Genomic DNA, 21,107 nt, shown 5'->3' with positions numbered 1-21,107 from the left:
TACACTAAATCAGTGATCAGCACTGAGGAAGCTAATCAGTTTAACCGTGTCCATCAGATTATTTTACTAATAGTCTGTCTGTTAATAAAAACATAAAAGTTAGCTAAAAGGACATATAAAAACATGTGACTGAAAGCGTTCGAAACTAAACACATTACTAATAATGGAGGAGTTATTGTGTTTTCTGATGTATTTAACCAACAGGTAAACAGAGATGTTTACTCTGGAAGAAACAACTCAACAGAACTCTTAAAGCTTTTTTATATCCCACCCCAGCTCTCTCAATCTGACTTTTATAGTTGACCCTAAAATGAGCTGAGAGGACAGAATACTTCAAATAAAACCACCATAACTTCTTCTGTTCGTGAGGCCGTTGTTAATAAAGTTTGAATGTTTTATTTAGAGCTGCACACATATATCACTTTCACTAAAACTGACAAATTAAACCGATTTATGACAGTGTCGTGATGGCTCCATTCATGCAGACACATATTCTTTATAAATAAATTACCGTTAGCTACAGACGCCATAAATTATTCTGTTTGTTTACCACTCCGGACACGAGGTCGGGTTTTTCCGAACAAACGTCATTTAAATAGATTTTAAAGACGTGCAGTGGTTTAATAGTAATAATTAACAATAAAGAGAATCTATTACACTTAAAGAAAGAAAAAAAAGCAAACATGAAAGTCACGGCGTTCACGCTGCTGCTGATGGAGACCTCCAGGAGTCTCCCGCCAAAGGATAAACAGCTCTTAAAACCCGTAAATGTTAACTTTTATTTATAGTTTTTAATAAACTTCAAGTATAAATATGATCAAGAAAATATTTAACGGAAAAAATGTTAAAATGTAGAACTTACAAGGTGCACGAGGTGATTGAAAACTTAGCAGATGCAGCGAAGACTTGGGTCACCTCGCTGCTTCCGGTCCGTCTGTGAAACGAGTCCGACCAGCGTAGGGTTGCAGTTCCGGTTTCCATGTACACGTGACTATTTATTAAAATAAAATAAAATAAAATAAAATAAAATAAAATAAAATAAAATAAAATAAAATAAAATAAAATAGATACAATTATTATATTTTTAAAATATAGAGATAAAAAAGGACAATAATAATATGTATTATTATTATCTTTTAAAATAATATCAATGAGAATATATATTATGATAATTTACATTATTAAATTATTATTTATTTGCATTATACAACATACAACATAACCTTTACATAAAGATACAGGTTTATCATAGTAATATATTTTCCTTATTGTTCTGAAGTAATTTTAAATAAAAACAGCTGTTCAGAAAAAGAAAAACACATTAAACAACAATAATAGTTTTCTTCTGAATTTTTTTTTTTGTTTTTGCACTAAAATTAACCAAAAGTTACATTCATATTTTTTTTGTTTTGTTTTGAAATTCTTTACTATGGACCAAAATATTGAAGTTCTGCAGGTTGTATCTCTGTAAAGTTTGCCAAACACAGCAGAAAACATTCTGTTGGGGGACTTTCTCAGCCTCCCCCAGCAGATGGTGAGCTTGTTTTCTGGATCTTGCCGCCCTGCTGGAGGGGTGGAGTTGGTGGGATGCAGAGTTTCCAGAAGACAACTCCCTCCAGCTCCTGACTTTACGCTCATCAACAGTTGCTGGCTGACCCACCAACATCTCGCAGCAGCTGTAACCGACCTGCTGTCTAAGATGTTGCTTCTAATCTTCACTTTCACATCTTTGGGTGAGTTGAATGTTGATTTTTGTAAAGTTATGCAGCAGTTTTGTTGATTGTTTACTGTAGGAACTGCAGTTACTCAATGTTTCTGGCATCAGCACATGTAATGAAAACCATCTGAAAACTATTATACAGTGTTTTTCTTTTTTTTTACGAGAACTGTTTGGCTGTAAAGCTAAATAAAGCCGGTGTAACTTTTTACATCTGCAGCTTTTGTTTGCTGTAAAAATTCCAGTGTGAGGGAGGTGACAGCACAGTCCTGCTTCTGCTGCTCCTGGGCTTTGTGAGATTGTGTTTTCATGGAGGCCTGATGGCTTCTCCTCTCTGCAGCTCGGTGGTGCCCCGTCTGGACTCAGGAGCCGGAGTTTGCAGACGTGTGCACGGAGGGCAGCTGCTACCCGGCCACAGGTGACCTGCTGATCGGTCGAGCGCACAAACTCAGGGCCTCCTCCACCTGCGGCCTGACTGGGCCCACTCCCTTCTGCATCGTCGGTCACCTGGAGGTGAGAATCCCACTGTTGCCGGGGGGAATCTGCCCTTCTGAGGCCTGTGGGAGGAAAGCAGCTCCTGAAGGAGTTTTAGTAAAAGATAACTTTCAAACATGAAGAGTTCCAGTACATGAAAGTCATTTATGCAAAATAGAAAATGCTGAAGTTGACCTGATTTTTCAGGGTTACACTTCACTGAGAAAACTCCAGCTAGAACGTTTAGAAAGTGTGAGAAAATCCTCCAGATGTTTGCTGTTGCCTGCAGATTACATTAATCCCCGGGGAGCTGGAGCAGATCCTGAAAATACTCTGTTGGAAAAAAAAATCACAGTAACGGGACTTGAAGTTTTTGAAGCACTTGAAATGTTTTAAAGAAAAATAACAAGTTAATAAGTTAGTTTTATTTAGAAAAACAAAAAATAAATAAATAAAAGTAAGAAACATTTATAGTACTTAGTATACGGTGCTCACCAGTCACTATCTGGTGAGCACTAGGTAGTAATTTGTGCGTATCAGAAAAGTAACTGGTGTGCATGAAATAGTGCCTAGTGTGCACCAGTTACTATCTGGTATGCACCAGTTACTATCAGGTGCACATTAATTACTATCTGGTGTGCATTAATTATTATCTAGTGTGCACCAGTTACTATCTGGTGTGGATTATTTACTATCTAGTGTGCACCAGTTACTATCTGGTGTACATTAATTACTGTCTAGTGTGCACCAGTTACTATCAGGTGTGCTATTAAATACTATTGGGTTTGCACCCATTACTGTACTATCTGGAGCACACCAGATAGTAACTGGTGCACACCAGGTACTATCTAATGTGCACAGGTTTTTGTCTGATGTGCACCAGTTAGATAGATTGAAATCCCTGGAAGCAGTTTAAATTAGTAGCTGGTACTAAAGCTGGTGTCTGGTGTGCTCCAGATAGTGACTAGTGAGTATTAGATAGTATCTGGTGTGCATGAGATGGTAACTGGCGCGCACCAGTTATTATGTGATGAGCACCAGTTACTATATGGTGCACAACAATTACTATCTGGTGGGTACCAGTTACTTTCTGGAGCACACCAGATAGTAACTGCTGTGCTTCAGGTCTCATCTCATGCACACATGTTACTATCTGGTACGCATTAGGTACTGTCTGGTTTTCATTATTTGCTATCTAGTGTGCACCAGGTACAATCTCATCTACACCAGTTAGTATCTGAAATGCATCAATTACTATCTGGTTTGCACCAGTGCCTTTCTGGAACGTACCAGATAGTGACCAGTGCACACCAGGTACTATCTCATGTGCGCTGGTTACTGTCTGATGCACACCACTTACCATCTGGGGGTAGATTGAAATCAGTTTAAAAAGCAGTTTAAATTAGTAGCTGGTATTAAAAGTGGACTTTTTTTCTCGTGTGCTCCAGATAGTGACTAGTGCAGTTACTACGTGGTGCACACCCATTACTGTCTGGAGCACACCAGATAGTAACTGGTATGCATCCGGTACTATCTTATTTATACCAGTTACTATCTGGTGTGCATGAGACGGTAACTGGTGCGCAGCAGTTACTATCTGATGAGCATCAGTTACTATATGGTGCACACCAATTACTGTCTGGAGCACACCAGATAGTAACTGGTATGCATCCGGTACTAAAGTATCTTATTCACACCAGCTACTATCTAATCCGCAACAATTACCATCTGGTGCCACTCACCAGTTACTATCTGGTGTGCACCAGTTGTCGCCAGTTTGATTCTACAAACACAACAGGGGGTTTGTTGACTTTTGACCTTGAGAAGACGCAGCCATCTCCTGTAGTGCTAGCAACAAATTTAAAATCCTCATAAGAATTTCAGTCTGTCACCTCATAACTCCTCGACCGTCTTTAGAAAGATACCCAGGAAAACATTTGGGATTTAAAATTCGTAGATTTTGAACAATGTTAGTGTGGCGAGCTCGCAAAAGTGGCGTTTCCCTTTTGTTCGCACATATTTTACTAAATATTGTGATAATTTATTACATGAATTCCTTGCTTAAGATGAACAAAATAAAATACGATAGGAATATTTAGGAAATGTGGGCGTAGTTAACAAAAAACCTTCGTTGCCAAGGAAATGCAAAAATTTAGTTTTGCTGATTCTTCTAAAAATGACATCGATGAGTTCATCACCACCAGACGAACAAAAAATCAAATGGTTGCTATGGAGATAAATTCTACAGAAAGCCGACATTTTGAAAAAAAAAGTGTTTTTATTGAATATGTCACAAGTAGCTTTGACCGGGGGGGAAGAGAAGGGGGTTGTGAAATAGAATTTGTTTTTTTATTTAAAAGTAGGAAAATGCAACATTTGAAGAACAAAAAATATACATACAATGAATGAAATAAACTTCTAAATTGTTTTTTTTCTTCTTTTGCCTACTGTTTTCAGCCGCCTCAAAATGGATAACCAAAAATAGTCATAGTTCCCGTGTTCTCCAGAGTCAAACGAAGCCAGCTCGATTTAAAATCGGCTTCTTTAGCTGTAAAGGGGAAGACAAGACTTGTCTGATGTGTGGGAGCGTGCACATGTCCACGGTCTGCTCACTGTCTTGTCAAGTGGGAGCTCAGACATTCCCCCTCCACAATAAAAGCACTGTGTCCCCTTCACAATCCCGGGCCTGTTCGGATGCGGGCCGGGGGCGAGGCAGGAGGATATTCTTTTCTTATCGGCCCTCCTTTGGTTCGCCGTGTGAGTGAAAGGCGGTTTTCATGGAGCGCGCTCACACTGTGGGGCTTGTCTGGACTCTGAGGATGAGCACAGCCCTCGAGAATGAGCCGCACGTCAGGGAGGGGAGGAAGTGGAGTGACAGACGGGTTTTCAGCGGGAGTGGAGACACTTATCCGGAGTTGGGTCACATTTAAACTCAGACACAGTTGGCATGGAGCTCAGGGAGATGGAGAAATCTGCAGAAACCACAACGATGCATTTAACCGATTCTAATCACTTCCAGCTGCAAAAACCTCAAACAGAGACTCATTAAGGATGAATTTGTTTGTTTAAAACCATATTTTGTCAAGAATCTGATTAAGTTTGGTAAGAAAAACATTAACGAGGCAAAAAGTTCTTCCTCTGGGAGTCCACATATCTCCATCATCAACTCTTTCAGTGACTGCACACCTGTTTGCAGGTATAAAACAAAAACACTTTTTCAGCTAAATGATGCTGTTGTCTAATTTCACATTTTCAGTTCATTTTCAGTCAATATTTTTGTTTAAAACAAATATATTACTCTGAAATCAAACGTTTTCGTTCATCTTAATGTCTCATTTTGATTAGATATTTATTGAATATTAGTTGTTGCATCTAATTAATAGTTTTCTGTTTATTTGCAGTATAAAAAACTGCAAATAAAAAAAAAAAGCAACTGTAATAATACTTTTATTTGGTACAAATATGAAACATTTTGATGGATTTAATTTTTATTTTACAATTTAATTTCCTGAAACCAGTCTCAGCTTTTTATCAGATTCTTTGCTGTTTTTCCTTTAATTTTTTCATTTTGTGGTTAGTTTGTGCAGATTTGTTGGTTAACGAGACGTCTGTTACTCAACATGTTAAAGTCTGGAGTAAAACAATAAAAAGGAAAAACAATTAAAAAAAAGAATTAAAAAAAGGCTTTAAAACTTTTCTGAGAAAGTCTAAAGACTTTCAATTTATTTAGTAAATCAACCAACTGTAACTTAAAATGATGATATATTTACTGTATATAATCAATACAATCTGGAAATGTTTGAATAAAATGAGATAAACCCACTTATTATAAAAAATAATTCATCTGTATTTTCATTTATTTGAGGATCAATTAATTCATTTTTTTAGAAATTCAATAAGGTTATAGGATAAATACATTCTTGTAATTAATTTTAATTTATTGGGATTTCACTTTAACCACTAAATACACAAAATCTCACAAAGGTGTAATTTAAATATCATCAGACAAAAGTAACATCAGAGATTTTTCAGTAAAACTAACAAAGTCAAAAAATCTTAAAATATCTTTTGATTTCTTATTTGAACAAAAATCTCTTAGGAATTTTTTTAGCACTTTAAATTAATATTTTTCAGCAAAAAAAATGTAAATGCTTTTGCTTAAAAAAACTGACTTGCTTGATTTATGGAAGACAAATCTATCTATTATTTAAGATAAAATAGGACACATTTTGGAGTAACATTCTATAAACAGATCTATTTTAAAAATATAAAACTTTTTGGGGCAATACAGCCTAATTTAAGACATAATATTTCTGATTTTTATGGCAAATTTCAAGATTTAACTTAATTTTAAGAGCAAACCTTCACAACCTATCTTCAGAAATCTTATCTAAAGATAAATTCTAAGTGTTCCAAAGGCAGATTTTTTATTTATACCATAAGAAAAGCATAATATATTCTGTATTCTGTACATTTAGCTGCTGTTTTTCATTAATTTTGTTTTTATTTCACATTTTTTTAATTAATTTTTTCCTTATTTTTGATTTTATTTATTTATTTATTTATTTATTGGCCGCTATAATTGGTGTTACCCAAAAAATTGTCAAAATAAATGTGAAAACTCAAGAAAACAAAAGTAAAAGAAAAATCTTACTTTGAAAAGCACAAGAATTATGATGGAATTATTAAATAATTACCTGGAAGAGTTCCTCACCACATTATTGATTTCTTGATTTCTGATTTGACAAAATTCAGCTAAAAACTAAGTCAAACTGTGTTTTTCACTCCTTTTCATGTCCGTCAGGAGGAGGAGAAATGTTTTCAGTGCGACTCGAGGCGGATGTACGACGAGGAGACCAACGACATCAGCCACACCATCGAGAACGTGGTCACCACCTTCGCCCCCAACCGCCTGAAGACCTGGTGGCAGTCTGAGAACGGTGAGTCGGGGCCAGAAACCCACTGAACAGCGTTCCGGTGCCAGTTCTCGTGGGAACCGAGCTCAGTAATGACAAGACAGGAGATCACAGAGTCCCTGAGAGCAGCCAATCAGAGCAGGGCGGGCGCCCGGGCTCACAGGTGTGCTGAGGAGAACAGGTGTGCAGACAGAAAACACGTATGTCATCAGCTGAACCCCCAACAGGAACTACACAGGGAGCTTAGGAGGAGTTTCAGAGTGAAAAATAATCCACAATCAAGCAATAATTGAACGATTTTCAGGAAAACAATTTAAATAGTTTAATGTATTTCTGAATTTAAAATGTAATTTATACTATAAACTGATTTAATTCAAACTGACTTTTAACTTTTTTTGAGGTAGTTTTATAAACTTATGATGTGATACACAAGTTTGCATTTTTCTCATTATTTTAATTTAAACAATTTGAGAAATATTTCAGGGTTTTCATATTGAAAAAAACTATTTCAAGATGAAAAAAATGATACAGATTACAGACAAAATAAAGTACAGAAAAAAACAAATTCTTGTTCAGGTTATGGTGTGGGGAAATTTGCCGATTCTTGTATCGATTTAAAATGCTGACATGGCAATATTTATTAAAACGTTTATGCGTTTTACTTTTGTTTTCCACAGGGAACCTACTGAACCGCTTATTACTGGAGAAGCTACCCTTAGCAATTTTGAAAATACGCAGCACTTTATTTCCTCAATCATACTTTTATTGGTTGAGACACATTCATTCTATGTTTTTTATGCTGAAAAATATTTTGTTGTTGAAATCAGACAATACTGACAGTTCCCTTAAAAACGAATATTTCTTAATTTACCAAAAACTGGGTAAAAGCAACTAATATATGAGATACATTTGGAGTACTTAATGTTGTAATTATTAGTAAAAATGGATTTGAGCATTTTATTACAGTAAATTTTTGTTCAGGTTTGGAGTAATACTTTTTAAAGTCATAATCTTAAAAAAAAAATAGTGAAAAATGGTCCTGGAATATATCGCGATACACGTCGTATCGTGATACGTATCGTATTGCCAGATTCTTGCCAATACACTCCCCTAGTTCCAGTTGTTCATCATTTTAAATATATTATTCATTTATCAAATTATTGAGATTTATTTAATAAAAAAAACTATTTTATCAATGTGATTTAAAGGAATATGCTTTTTTTTTTAAATAATTATTCTCTTTGTTGAGTGAAAAAATTGACTTTATGTGAAAAAAAATCCCCAAATAATTCCTTAAAATCCGATAACTGATTGGGGAAATTTTGCTTCACTAAAATGATGAGAGTAAAAAAAGGGAAATGTCTGTTTTAGGTCATGAAATAGAATCCTTTAAAAAATGGGGAATAAATGTTCTGAATATATCAGGATACATATCGTATCGTGATAGGTATTGTATCGGTAGACTCTTGCCAATACACACACCTCTAGTTTAAATTGTTTATCATTTTAATATAGTTTTTATTCACCAAATTAACTAGAATTATATAATTAAAAACTATGTAATCAATGCAAATGAAAGGAATATGCTTTTTTTTAAACAATTCTTTTCTTTCTTAAGTGATAAAGTTGACTTGAAAAAATCCCTAAAATATTCCTGAAAATCCAATAACTGTCTCTGTCCACAGCCTCAGTTCAGTGTTTTTGTTGAAATTTTAAAATGATTAGAATAAAAAAAAGATGTGCCTGTTTAAGGTCATGAAAAAGAATCCTTCAAAAAGTCAAAACTATTCAATCAAAGTAAACATCAGTCCACGGATAAATGCAGCCAGATCCTTCTCTTGTGTAAACACACTCAAGCTGTGCTCTTTGAGCGTCTTTCCCAGTGACTGTTCCAGAAAAAATAAAAACAGAAAATCAGGAATCCTCCGTGTAATGTCACAACATTAGTGCAGGTTTCCGTCCAGAATAAGAATTCTCTGAAGATTCACTGGCACATTCAGACTCGCTGTAGAGCGGTGGGAACCTGTTAGAGGACTGAGTCACGGTGGGAGCTGCAGCCAGCAGCAGATGCTGAGAAGCTGCAGGAAACTGCAGACACACAATGGCCTCACATGGGATTTCCCGACTCCTTCACAGCCGTCTTCTATCAAAGTTTCCGATCTGTTGAAAGCTGAAGTTGAAATCTTGACGTGTTACAAATGAAGCAAGAGAATTTTTATTTTTAATCTGTTTGACCCTTTTCGCCCTGCAGGTGTGGAGAATGTCACCATCCAGCTGGACCTGGAGGCTGAGTTTCATTTCACTCACCTCATCATGACCTTCAAGGTGGGTCCACTCCTCCATTAGAGCCGTTTTATAAAATCCTTCAGGGGGAAAAAGTTCATCATGTGATCCGCTGTGATAGTCACCAGCTGCATGAAGTCATGCCTCTAATCCGAACTCCAAACAAATTGAAGGATGTGCATCCTGAGCGGAAGCATCAGCAGACAACAACATGGACTTATTTAGCTTTCAGAGTACTACTCCTTTGGGAGCATTATTGACTATATTTGGACAAAATAACATCTGATTGGACCATTGACTGTATATGAGAAATGGACTGACTGACCCCTCCCCTGTGCCGTTCCCAACAGGAAGTACCTGCTGGCTCCAAGAAGCCAAAATCCCACAGACTTCAATGGTGAAATAAACGGTTATAACTTAGTTATTCTGTTTGTCAGAATAACCATTCTTACTTGGTTAATTCAATTACATTTTATTTTTATAGCCCAATATCACAAAACAGTGACCTCACTGGGCTTCATGCCGGTAACTGTGCAGACACAGAAGGTCGATCATAAAATATATGATTGCTAAACTAAACTAAACATAATAAACTAAACTGGTTGTCCTTAGAAACTCCTTATCAATAAGGAAAAACTAGTAAAGAAGAATAAGCTTATTTAATTCTACAACTACGTATTTGAATATAGTTTAACCAGATAGGACTGGCGGACAGGTGGGGGCGAGGTCCACAGCCAAGATGAACCAGAGGCGAGGTCCACGGCCAACATGAGCCAGAGGCTATGTCCACCGCCAAGATGAGCCAGGGGCAAGGTCCACGCCTAAAATAAGCCAGGGGCGAGGTCCACGCCCAGGATGAGCCAGAGGCGAGGTCCAAGCCCAAGATGTGCCAGAGGCTAGGTCCATGGCCAAGATAACCCAGAAGCGCGGTTCACGGCCAAGATGAGCCAGAGGCGAGGTCCACTGCTAAGATGTGCCAGAGAGGTCCACTGCTAAGATGTGCCAGAGGCTAGGTCCACGGCTGAGATAACCCAGAGGCGCGGTTCACGGCCAAGATGAGCCAGAGGCGAGGTCCACTGCTAAGATGTGCCAGAGGCGAGGTCCACGGCTGAGATAACCCAGAGGCGAGGTCCACGGCCAAGACAAGCCAGAGGTGAGGTCCACTGCTAAGATGAGCCAGAGGCTAGGTCCGCGGCCAAGATGAGCCAGAGGCGAGGTCCACGGCCAAGACAAGCCAGAGGCGAGGTCCACGGCCAAGATGAGCCAGAGGCGAGGTCCACGGCCAAGATAACCCAGAGGCGCGGTTCACGGCCAAGATGAGCCAGAGGCGAGGTCCACTGCTAAGATGTGCCAGAGGCGAGGTCCACGGCTGAGATAACCCAGAGGCGAGGTCCACGGCCAAGACAAGCCAGAGGCGAGGTCCACTGCTAAGATGAGCCAGAGGCTAGGTCCGCGGCCAAGATGAGCCAGAGGCGAGGTCCACGGTCAAGACAAGCCAGAGCCGTGGTCCACGGGCAAGAACAGGAGCACATATTATCCACCTCGAATCTAAAATCTCTTCCGAACATGCATTCCCCACACTCAGATTTTCTAATTGCATTTTGAGTTTTTGTTGCAGAACATATTGTTACGGAAAGATGAAACAGTTATTAAAATCATCAGTTAAAATCATTCCTCCAAGTCTTTTTAACTGTGGAGCATGGAGGAGTGGGAGTGCTCTGACTCAAAGCCTCTTTCTCCCCGATTGCATTTCTAAACTCCAAACAATCCAAACAATGTCATCGTGGAACAGGCCTGCAGCATCAGGGATGCAGAAGACCCTTTTTTGGATTTTCCATAGCAGTCAGAAAGTCATGTTCACAGAGAAAGAATCTTCAGTAGTATTCGGACTTGTACTTCTAGTTTGTTTGGTTTTTACCCCTTCCTCTCTCCCAACCGGACAAGTTTGCAATTTGAGGGGCATCTGGGATCCGTCTCTTTTGGGGGGTGTACTGTAAAGAAAAGCTTTTCTGGTTTTATTGACTGTTTTTCAAACCAAGTGTCGTATTTATGTTTACATTTATATTCTGCTTTTTAGATTTCATGTTTAATCATCCGTCTTGTCTGATGTTTGGATTCTGCTCTTCTATTATCCTTGTGTTTCAAACCGTCACATCTAATGTGTAATTTATTCTTTAAATGTTTGTATTATTTTAGTTCAGCCATACGGCGTAGTTTTAGTTGGATTTCCTTGAACCAGTTTTGATGTTTTTTTTAATAAATCAGTAAAAGCTTCTGAACAAACCAAAAACTGAGAGACAACAAAATATTAGCATCACTGCAGCTTTAAATAGAGTAAAATGTAAACTTTAAAGTGTTTTTCCTTTCACAGACCTTTCGTCCTGCTGCTATGATGATCGAACGCTCCATGGACTTTGGGAAATCCTGGCAGATCTACCGTTACTTTGCCTCCAACTGTGAGACGTCCTTCCCGGGCATTTCTACCGGGCCCATGGTCAAAGTGGACGACATCATCTGTGACACCCGCTACTCAGATATCGAACCGTCCACCGAGGGAGAAGTGAGTTCACCAATTGACTAGTTTGAAGCAGAAAAACGGTTATTTTAATTTTTAATGTTTCTTTCTTACGTTTTAGGTGATATTCCGAGTCCTGGACCCCGCCTTTGAGATTGAAGACCCCTACAGTTTGAGGATACAGAGTAAGCTAGTTCTGACTTTACATTAAAAAGTCATTCGGAATTATGTTCATACTTAAGATCTTAAATAGTTTTTATTCTCTCTTCTACATTTAGATAACAGTCAGACAATACACAGTCGAACACTAGACGGCAGAAGAAACCGTGTGTGGTGGTTTTGATGGTTGTAAAGGGTTTCGATGTACTGAAACTCTGCTTCCTATTTAACACCAAAATCAGGTTCATAGTTGGGAATCAAACCATTAACCAGGGATGAGAACACTTTTTTGACTCATGGGCCACAAAGGGTTAAAACATTTGGAAATAGGGCCAGACCAGGAGCAGATGCGTGGAGTTCTTTGGTAATCCCACTTTATTATTAACCAGAAAGTCCCAAATCTCTTTTACATGGGAGTCCTGGGCCACTTTATTAGAGACAAAATTAATCTGGACAAAAGCATTTTTTTATTTTAATTGAAAATGTATTGATATACTTTAAATCATACAAAACTGACAGTTTATTTCAAAACTATGATTCTTGCTCCCAATTTAGTGCTTATTGTACCAATGGGTTGATGTCCTTAAGGGAAAACAGCAAACTTAGAGAAATTCTGTGTTCATGTGATGTTGGAAAAATAGTATAAACTCAGCTAAACCCAACTCGGTAAGCACACGTGAACGTTAGAAAATTAACAATTATTCCAACAGTACATGAATGGAGAATAACTTTCTGGACCTAAACACAGGTAATAGTGCTTCATCCATGAGTTGATACCAGAATTAAAATGAAAATAAATATAATTGATAGAAGTAATTCCAGTTTGGAGGCAATATTAAATGGTTTTAGGGGCCGTGGTTGGTCCCCGGGCCATAGTTAACCCATCCCTGCCATAAACCCTTTGGTTAAGTGGCGATTGTACAACCTTAGAATAATCATGCTAACAACAGGCTAACACGTTAGCCTAGTATGCTAATGTTAGCAGTGTTAGGCTAGAAGTTTTAATAGTATAGTATATAATATTATGCATTAATTAAAAAAATGTTTTAAATATTACATTCAAATGTAACTATTTACATTTATTTACTTCATTATTTTTATTTTTTTATTTTTTTAGATATGTCAATTCTTTGCTTTAATATTCCTTTTTTTTTTTTTTTTTTTGCTAGACCAAGCCAACATCTATTTATTTCTGTATCGTTTTACTATATCCATCTGACTACCTGAAGAACATTTCTTTCCACTTTTTTTTAATCCCCAAAAACTACAAATCCCATCCCTTCACATTTAGTATCCTAGGAAAGTACCAAATATACTCTGTAGATACAAAAAAGAGTTAACTCAGAAGCATGTGGTGGTCAGGTTTACAAATGTCCTCTAGAGATAACAGATTAGCACTGCTGGAAGTCAAGAGGATATGATTATTTTTTATTTTATTAGTATAATTTAATTTAGCAGACTCTAAATTGAGAATTGACTAAATCAAGTTAAGATTTAGGTTTTAATGAATTTCTTGCACAACTACATAAGTTATGAAATAAACTTATAGAAGTATAGTCGTACATATTTAATACACGTATTGTAAAAAAATATAGAACTATCCTGTAAAAAATATTTATAGCTTTTAATTATGATATTCTCAATCTTTCATTCTTATCCCTTTTTAGCTAAAAGAAGACAAAATTTCAAAGGAATGGCGATGTCTTTGTGGTTTTTTGAACTTCCTGATGGGACGTTGAGACCTTTCTGCAGACAGCAGTCAGAAATGCAGGGGTCAGAGGTCAGACAGGAAGAGCACAGCAAAGAATTTCACATGTGGGGACGACATGGACCGTGTGCAATCCCCTTCAGCTGGGAAGAGACTCTCACTCTGCCGTCTTCCTGACATAAACCCACAGGGGATTTGTGGGAAGTATGTGGTAAACGTGGGTGAGAACAGCAGCAGCATCCTGCTGGACTCATTTAGAAAATGTTTCTTTGGCAATAAAAAAAAATCCAAGAATCTAATTGGAACAAAACTAAGGAAATTTGGTTTAAGACTGAAGGGTTTTGTGCAGCTAAAGTAAATTAAATAATAAATACAAACATTAAAGGTCCTTTTTAAAACAAAGCTTTCAACAAATGTTTTTCAAAATAAAATAAAAGGGTTGTAAAATAGATAAATATTCAGTTCATTTGGGTTGATCAAATGATTACTACTATTTCTACTTATAAATCAACTTGTAACTAATAAAAAAATAGAAACTTGTAAAAGTAAATGCTCCTTGAGTTTGAGTTTACGGTGTCTGGTGTGTGCAGACATGCTGAAGATCACAAACCTGAGGGTGAAGTTCATCAAACTCTACACGCTGGGCGATAATCTGCTGGACTCCCGTGACGAGGTGAGAGAGAAGTACTACTACGCTCTCTACGACATGGTCGTCCGTGGAAACTGCTTCTGCTACGGCCACGCCTCAGAGTGCGCCCCCATTGACGGAGAGCCAAGTGGAGCTGAGGGGATGGTACGTCCAACACACGTTCACTTTACGGATATCCAACGCATCCGATTAGAAACCGTCTGTTTGGTTTGCATGAGTTAAAGACTGATGAATGTGATGTTAGGTTGGGGGTTTGATGGGCTGTAAGCTAGTGGAAGAGTATGGATTGAATCATCATCCTCTTAAAGTAAATAAAGAACAATATGGAACATTTGAGGGAAAAAATGATAATTTGAAAGCAGTTTAAACTTGAAAATAAATATTTTAAACTTGAAGGAATTATTTAAAATTTGAAATAATAAAATTCAGGATTTTAATTTTTTTGCAAACTTGAAAAAAGTAAAGAAAATTTGAAAAAAAATATGTAAATTTGAATTAAAAAAATTAAGTGTTACCAATTTAAAAAATAATGTTTATTTGTACTTTAAACTTTTCTTTTTTGTTTCTCTTTTTTTTTGTTTCCAGTTCTCTGTTTTCAGTTTCAATTCAGATTTTTGAGTTTTGCTGAGCTGATCCTAATTTTACATGTGGGCGAAGCTTTGAGCTCATTGGCTACTGGGATAAGTTTCAGAAAAGATTGAGAAAAGCAAAAAAAAAGATAAAAATTCAAAACAGCAGCTTTTACTAATGGATACATTATTTTTCTATTGGTAATTTTACATATATAGTTTTTTTTTTCAAATTAACAAAATTTTTTCAATATTAAAAAAATCAGTTACAATTCTGTTTTTAATTTTTGCAGCTTAAGTCCCGCCCACAACTCAGAGGTGAATTTCAAATCAACTATTGTTGCTCTGTAGAAACTATGTCCACAGGTTTTTGGATTTTGGCTAAAAACGACACAATCATCATTGAAAGATCACTTTGAAGATATCAGAAAAATAGGTCAGAGTGGGACTTTAGAGAAAATCTTTCTTTTTTTTATCGGATGAACTTGTTTGAAATGTTTAGAAAAACTGGAAAATCAAGAAAAATTTAATTCTTAGACTCATTACATACAGATTTAAATATTGATTTATTTTTATTTTGATGATTATGGCTGACAGGTGACAGGAAACCAAATAGAAAGATAATTTCGCATGTTGGTTGTTGGCGCTTTAGTCGATGTTTATGTGTTCAGGTTCACGGTCACTGTGTGTGCAACCACAACACGGAGGGGCTGAACTGTGAGCGCTGCAAGGACTTCTATCAGGATTTACCATGGAGGCCTGCAGAGGGAAAAAACACCCACGCCTGTAAAAGTAAGACTGAAAAATACAAAATTAAATCAATTAAAAATTCAAAATTGAGCTAGTTTATCAAACATCATCAAAGAACTGATTCTTTACAATAAGGAAAGTTTCATTTATTATCAATTCTTCTAACATCAAGTTATATTTCTAGATAATAACGACTCTGAGCTGAAAAATCTTACTTTGTTTCTCAGAGTGTGACTGCAACCATCACGCCACATCGTGCCACTTTGACCTCGCCGTGTTCATGGCGACCGGCAACGTGAGCGGCGGCGTGTGCGACGACTGCCAGCACAACACCGTGGGCCGGCAGTGCGAGCAGTGCGCGCGCTTCTTCTACCAGCACCCCAGCAGAAACCTGAGAGACCCGAACATCTGCGAGCGTACGGAACTCATCTGAACTGTCGTCTCCCAGCATCCTTCACTCCTCACTAATTCAGACAAACACCACCTGGAGCCGTGTAGTGAAAGAGCTGAAAGTCGTTGTTGCTGCAGGATGACTGTAATTACCTGCAAAGTAATGGGTGCAAATAGAAATACTGCTTTCAAATGAAAGACCGCCGTGTCTGTTTTACCCTGAACTAAACTACAAAGAGCTAGAACTGTTCTGACAACTAACATACAGAACCATGACCCAGACTGTTATTAAAATGTTACTATTGTTGTCTTTTCCCAGCCTTCAACATCCTTTAAATGTATTTACTTTGGCTTCCTGTCCCGTCAACAGCATGTGACTGTGACCCAGACGGGTCACTAGAGGGTGGGATTTGTGACCCTCGAACTGACGTGGCGGCGGGGCTGATCTCAGGTCAGTGTCGCTGCAAGGCCAACGTGGAGGGAGAGCGCTGCGACAACTGTAGGCGGGGCTACTACGGCCTGGGAGAAAGCCCTGAGGGATGCCTGTGTGAGTTCCTGTTGATTCATTTCAATAGACGACTAATTAAACAATTAAGGCTCTGAGCCAACTGAATTGACTTCCTTTGGTTGGAGCTGGAAGTAAAGGATGATGTCACACTCGCTCCATTTACCAGTACTTCACATTCTTGGAAGAGCCACATAAACTGATGCTTTATTTTGAAACTTTGATGAATCAATCATAGATTGAAGTAATATATGTGTTGAGGTTGAAAATATCTGATAAAAATACCAGCAGTGTCTCGTCTAGTGAACTTCTACCCATTGCACGGCTGAAACACACTTTGGTTCTTTGTGCGTTTTGGTAGCGTGTACCTGCAACCAGCTGGGAACGATGCCCGGAGGAGCCCACTGTGACTCAGAGACGGGGAAATGCATCTGCAAGAGGCTCGTTGATGGACACAACTGTGATCAGTGTCTGGTACGACTCCAAACACAGCTGCTGCACCTCAAACCTCAAACCTCTAGTGCTGCTTGATCTGAATGGAGCCTTTGATACTGCCCACTTCTTTGACTGGAAGGAAATATGGGTGGGGTTTAAAGGTGGGGGCAGGGACTTTTGTTGTTTTCCTTGTTAATAGCAAATCTGAGAGTCTCCATGTCTTTAGGAGTTCCTCAGGGTTTGATCCGTGGACCTCTGCTTTTCAACTCTGATGAAAACTACTAACTAAATTATATATCTTTTTTTTATTTTCAAGTAAATTTACATCAAAATATATTTACTAGGTTTGATATATTTATGTATATAGTATTCCCTCATTTATTGGGGGCGAGTCCTTCAAAAATAACCAGTAATAGGAGAAATTTTAGGGTATAAAACTCCTCACTACACAATCGATGAAGTTCTTAGACAGACATTAACATTTTCAAACTTTTCTAACTCAAAGTTCAAACCTTCATAAAAAAGTCCAGTATTATAGGATGAAAAAAAAGATTTTATTGTGATAAAAAAAATTTATGTAAATTAAGTAAACTGAACGCATTCTGTACAGGAGACAAGGGAAAGAGAAGATTGATTGACAGTGGTAAACAGCCAATTAGGATGCAGAAACAATACCTTGTAAAAAAAAAAAAACGGAAAAACTGCGAAAGGTGACCCACAATATAGCAGTCGTTTGTGTTCTTTTTGATCGTTTAAAATAAACAAATTCCAAAAATTCCAGTGTTAAGTTTTATGCAGATGATACTCATTTTCTTGCACGTGTTTGTTAGACAAAGATCCTTCAGTTTATTAATAACAAAACAGAAGTTATTAATATTAAAAACAAAAAGGGAAAAGTGAAAGAACCAGATGAGTGGATTTCTGGAGGAATAAAGACCAAAAGTCAAGTCGGCAAACTAAGTTTTAGTGCTCACATGAAGGCCACAACTAAATTAGCATGTTACTATCTTTATTAATGAGACTCAAAGATTTCATATTCCAGACAGAGTAGTAAATTCAAGTCTTTCAGCTCCTACAGACAATACTACTGTCATGGTCTTCTGTCTGTTCTTTCGAAATAACTGCTATGAAGCTGCAGGTCACCCAAGGAGGTGCAGTTTTGATAAGGTATTGTATAAATGAAGTTACTGAGTCAGTTACCATCCTCTGTTTTACTTTCTCTCCCATCAGCCAGAGCACTGGGGTCTGTCAAATGACATGGATGGATGCAGGCCATGTGACTGTGATCACGGCGGAGCCGTCAACAACAAGTAAGAGTATCATACATTCCTATGAAACAGATAAGAAAGACTAGAAAGAGACATTCTAATCTCTACATTAGTGTCAATGTAAGAACCTTGTTAACTCCACATCTTGACATTGTTTCATATGTGTCTACATGTTTACTGTGGATCCTAAAAATCAAATATTTAACCTTGCATTAATAAAAAATAATTTATCTTAAACTTTACAATTCTGCTTCTTGAGATTTTTTACACAAAACCTTAAATTAAATTTGTTTTTGTAGACTTTAGTTGTTTTACATTTCACTCCAGAATCCCTCTGTCACAAACAGGCAGACAGCTGGTTCCACGTGGAGGAGGTTTACTAATTCAGACAGGAACTAAACACAGCTAAAAGTCCACAAAGTTAGATCAATCATGAGCATGGGATCATCCAAGGAGAGACTAGAGATATCAGAGTCCAGGCAAGGGTCAGGGCAGGCGGCAAGCAATCAGAGATAAAGCAAGGTCAGAAACAAGAGATCAGGTCCAGACAGCAACACTTGCAAGCAGGGTGGCACAAACAATACTTCACACAGAGCAAGGCTTTGTGCACTGCTTAAGTAACAGGTGGGTGATTGTTAGATTAGAGTCGGGTGAGTGACATCTGGGGAGTGTGCGCTGGGGGAGCTGGGAGATGTAGTATGTTCAGTACTCTGGAGACATTCTTGTACTCTGGTGGCCAGAAAGGGAAACATAACTCTCTGAACACTGATTGAATCTCTGACTACAGCACTAGTGTTGCTTGTGGTGTTTGCGTTAAATAGGACTCTCTTGTTCAGGAACAGTTTCGTAAACCTAAGCTACCTTAACTATATCTTTTTGTGGGGATGAAATCTCAAGAGAGGAATGTGATGGATGGAGTCATATATGGACTAACTGAATTAAGAGTTGAAGATCAGTGTTGAGAAATTACTCTCCTAGTCTGGGGGATGTTTCAGGATTTTTGCCATCATTTGGATTTGTTCATTTTGGTTTGTTGGATGGGTTTTTCCTGGCCCTTAGACTTAGGTTTGCTCATTGCCTTGACTGTTATGAAATACAGTTGTCTCCATAGCTTATGGGTACAACTATCACCATGATCAACTGGCCATTCTTTTCTAAAGAGATAGAAATCTGAGGAATAAAAGAGTGCATCTTTATGAAAATTTGGCTACTCCCTTGTGGTCCGGCTTACTTCTAAAAGCTGTTAATGGGAAAGTGTCTCAGAAATGAAGGTCATCAGAGGGTCATATATGAGATTGTTTGATGGGGCTGTAGATAAAATGAGTCATAGACATGGACTCATCAGACAGCTGGTTGTGGAATTATATATCTTGGTTCTAAGTGGTCAGAACCAGGATTTACAGAGATATGAGGACTTTTAGGGATGTTTTAGATGATGGATACCCACGGCTTGGAATTTCCTCAACAATCAGAGTAACTTAAAGTTAATAGGACTCTCTTTTTGGATGGAGTCTGGTGTTGGTTTTCATGAGCCTCGGGCTTGTTCAAAGGCTTATGGGTATCACTGCCATGAAGATCAAGAGATCGTCCTTTTCAAGAGCGATATCTCAGTAAAGCAGTTGCTTTTGCAAATGTTTTGGGAGTTTTGTATTAATTAGAGAAAAGTTTGAGGTCTTGTAGAGTGCCACTTTAAGCATAGAGGGACTGAATCTGTAGCATGAAAGATAGTACACTCAGGGACTACTGTTTACTCATTTTTTCTGACATATTATGAAGTATTGAAAGGTTCAGGGACAACTTGTGCAAAACAAAAAGAGGACTTTGAGTCTGTCTGTATGTTAAATGGAACATCACCATTGTCTCTTCTGTCTTGTGTCTCCTTAGCTGTGACCCCGACTCTGGACAGTGTGTGTGCAGGGAGCACATGTTTGGACGCCGCTGCGACCAGGTTGAGTCCGGCTTCTACTTCATCGATCTGGATCACTACACCTATGAAGCTGAAGACGCCAAGCATGGACCTGTGAGTGTTTGTTGTACCGTGCCGTCCTCAGATATAGAGGCTCCTTTATTGTGGAAGTTTCTTTACAGGGTGTGGCAGTGGTACCAAGGCCTTATCCTCTCAACCGGAGCCCAACATGGACTGGGATGGGCTTTGTTAATGTGCCAGAAGGAGCGTATCTAGAGTTCAACGTCAACAACATCCCAGAATCCATGGACTACGACATCCTTATCCGCTATGAGCCACAGGTAACAGATAGCTTGATAGATTGAACCATTGTCCTGTTTGTGTTGCAAAGTGACTAAACATTCAAAGGTATTATAAAATAATCCAAATAGTGTCTAAGAGTTCAGAAAGAATAATGGAACTTGACAAACCAATACTGAAATCCCATCACTTTTTTGGGAAACAGTTTGTTATCATCTGCATAAAGGATTAGATGTTACAGAATCCCAATTTATTGTCTAATCTTGGAAAAATTATCTTTTTCAATAAAGTGTAGTATCTTGGAAATTTAAATTCTCAAGTAAGTAGAAAAATGACTCCTGAGAAAGAGAAATTACGGAAAGTCAATTTCTGGTAGGTTCATGGACCCAGTTTTTGATGTGGCCATTGTTAACCAGTTCCTTTGAATTGGCAAAAAGTTGGCACTTATTTTAAACTTGTTTTGAGAGGCTTTGGGTTAGCACTGAAACCAGCTTGGAGAAAAAGACAGAAAAAATGGAAAAATAAATAGGATTAAAGCATATCTCATTTGTTGGAGAGTGGTT

At 37.9% G+C, this 21,107-nt stretch overlaps 2 protein-coding genes across 2 annotated transcripts in view; one reads left to right on the top strand and one right to left on the bottom strand.

Moving 5' to 3' along the window:
* ssbp1 (single-stranded DNA binding protein 1) overlaps positions 1–996 on the bottom strand; it is a 5,458-nt gene extending 4,462 nt beyond the window's left edge. Inside the window, exon 1 of the mRNA XM_024293198.2 lies at positions 863–996. The gene's annotated coding sequence lies outside the window, so the exon portion shown is untranslated. The remainder of the gene's footprint in view (positions 1–862) is intronic.
* Positions 997–1,282: 286 nt separating this feature from the next.
* The window catches only part of lamb1b (laminin, beta 1b), a 33,493-nt gene continuing 13,668 nt past the window's right edge, over positions 1,283–21,107 (top strand). The window contains exons 1-14 of the mRNA XM_024286781.2: positions 1,283–1,733; positions 2,058–2,230; positions 6,996–7,131; positions 9,359–9,432; positions 11,762–11,950; positions 12,027–12,090; positions 14,363–14,565; positions 15,662–15,782; positions 15,968–16,156; positions 16,501–16,677; positions 16,997–17,109; positions 18,301–18,380; positions 20,223–20,358; positions 20,427–20,585. Coding sequence (XP_024142549.1) covers positions 1,532–1,733; positions 2,058–2,230; positions 6,996–7,131; positions 9,359–9,432; positions 11,762–11,950; positions 12,027–12,090; positions 14,363–14,565; positions 15,662–15,782; positions 15,968–16,156; positions 16,501–16,677; positions 16,997–17,109; positions 18,301–18,380; positions 20,223–20,358; positions 20,427–20,585 — 2,016 coding nt within the window. The 5' untranslated portion in view covers positions 1,283–1,531. The remainder of the gene's footprint in view (positions 1,734–2,057; positions 2,231–6,995; positions 7,132–9,358; positions 9,433–11,761; positions 11,951–12,026; positions 12,091–14,362; positions 14,566–15,661; positions 15,783–15,967; positions 16,157–16,500; positions 16,678–16,996; positions 17,110–18,300; positions 18,381–20,222; positions 20,359–20,426; positions 20,586–21,107) is intronic.

This window comes from Oryzias melastigma, linkage group LG23 (assembly GCF_002922805.2).
Source record: "Oryzias melastigma strain HK-1 linkage group LG23, ASM292280v2, whole genome shotgun sequence".
NCBI lineage: Eukaryota > Metazoa > Chordata > Actinopteri > Beloniformes > Adrianichthyidae > Oryzias > Oryzias melastigma.
Note: the sequence above shows the minus strand (reverse complement) of the source record. Positions and strands in the feature narration are given on the sequence as shown.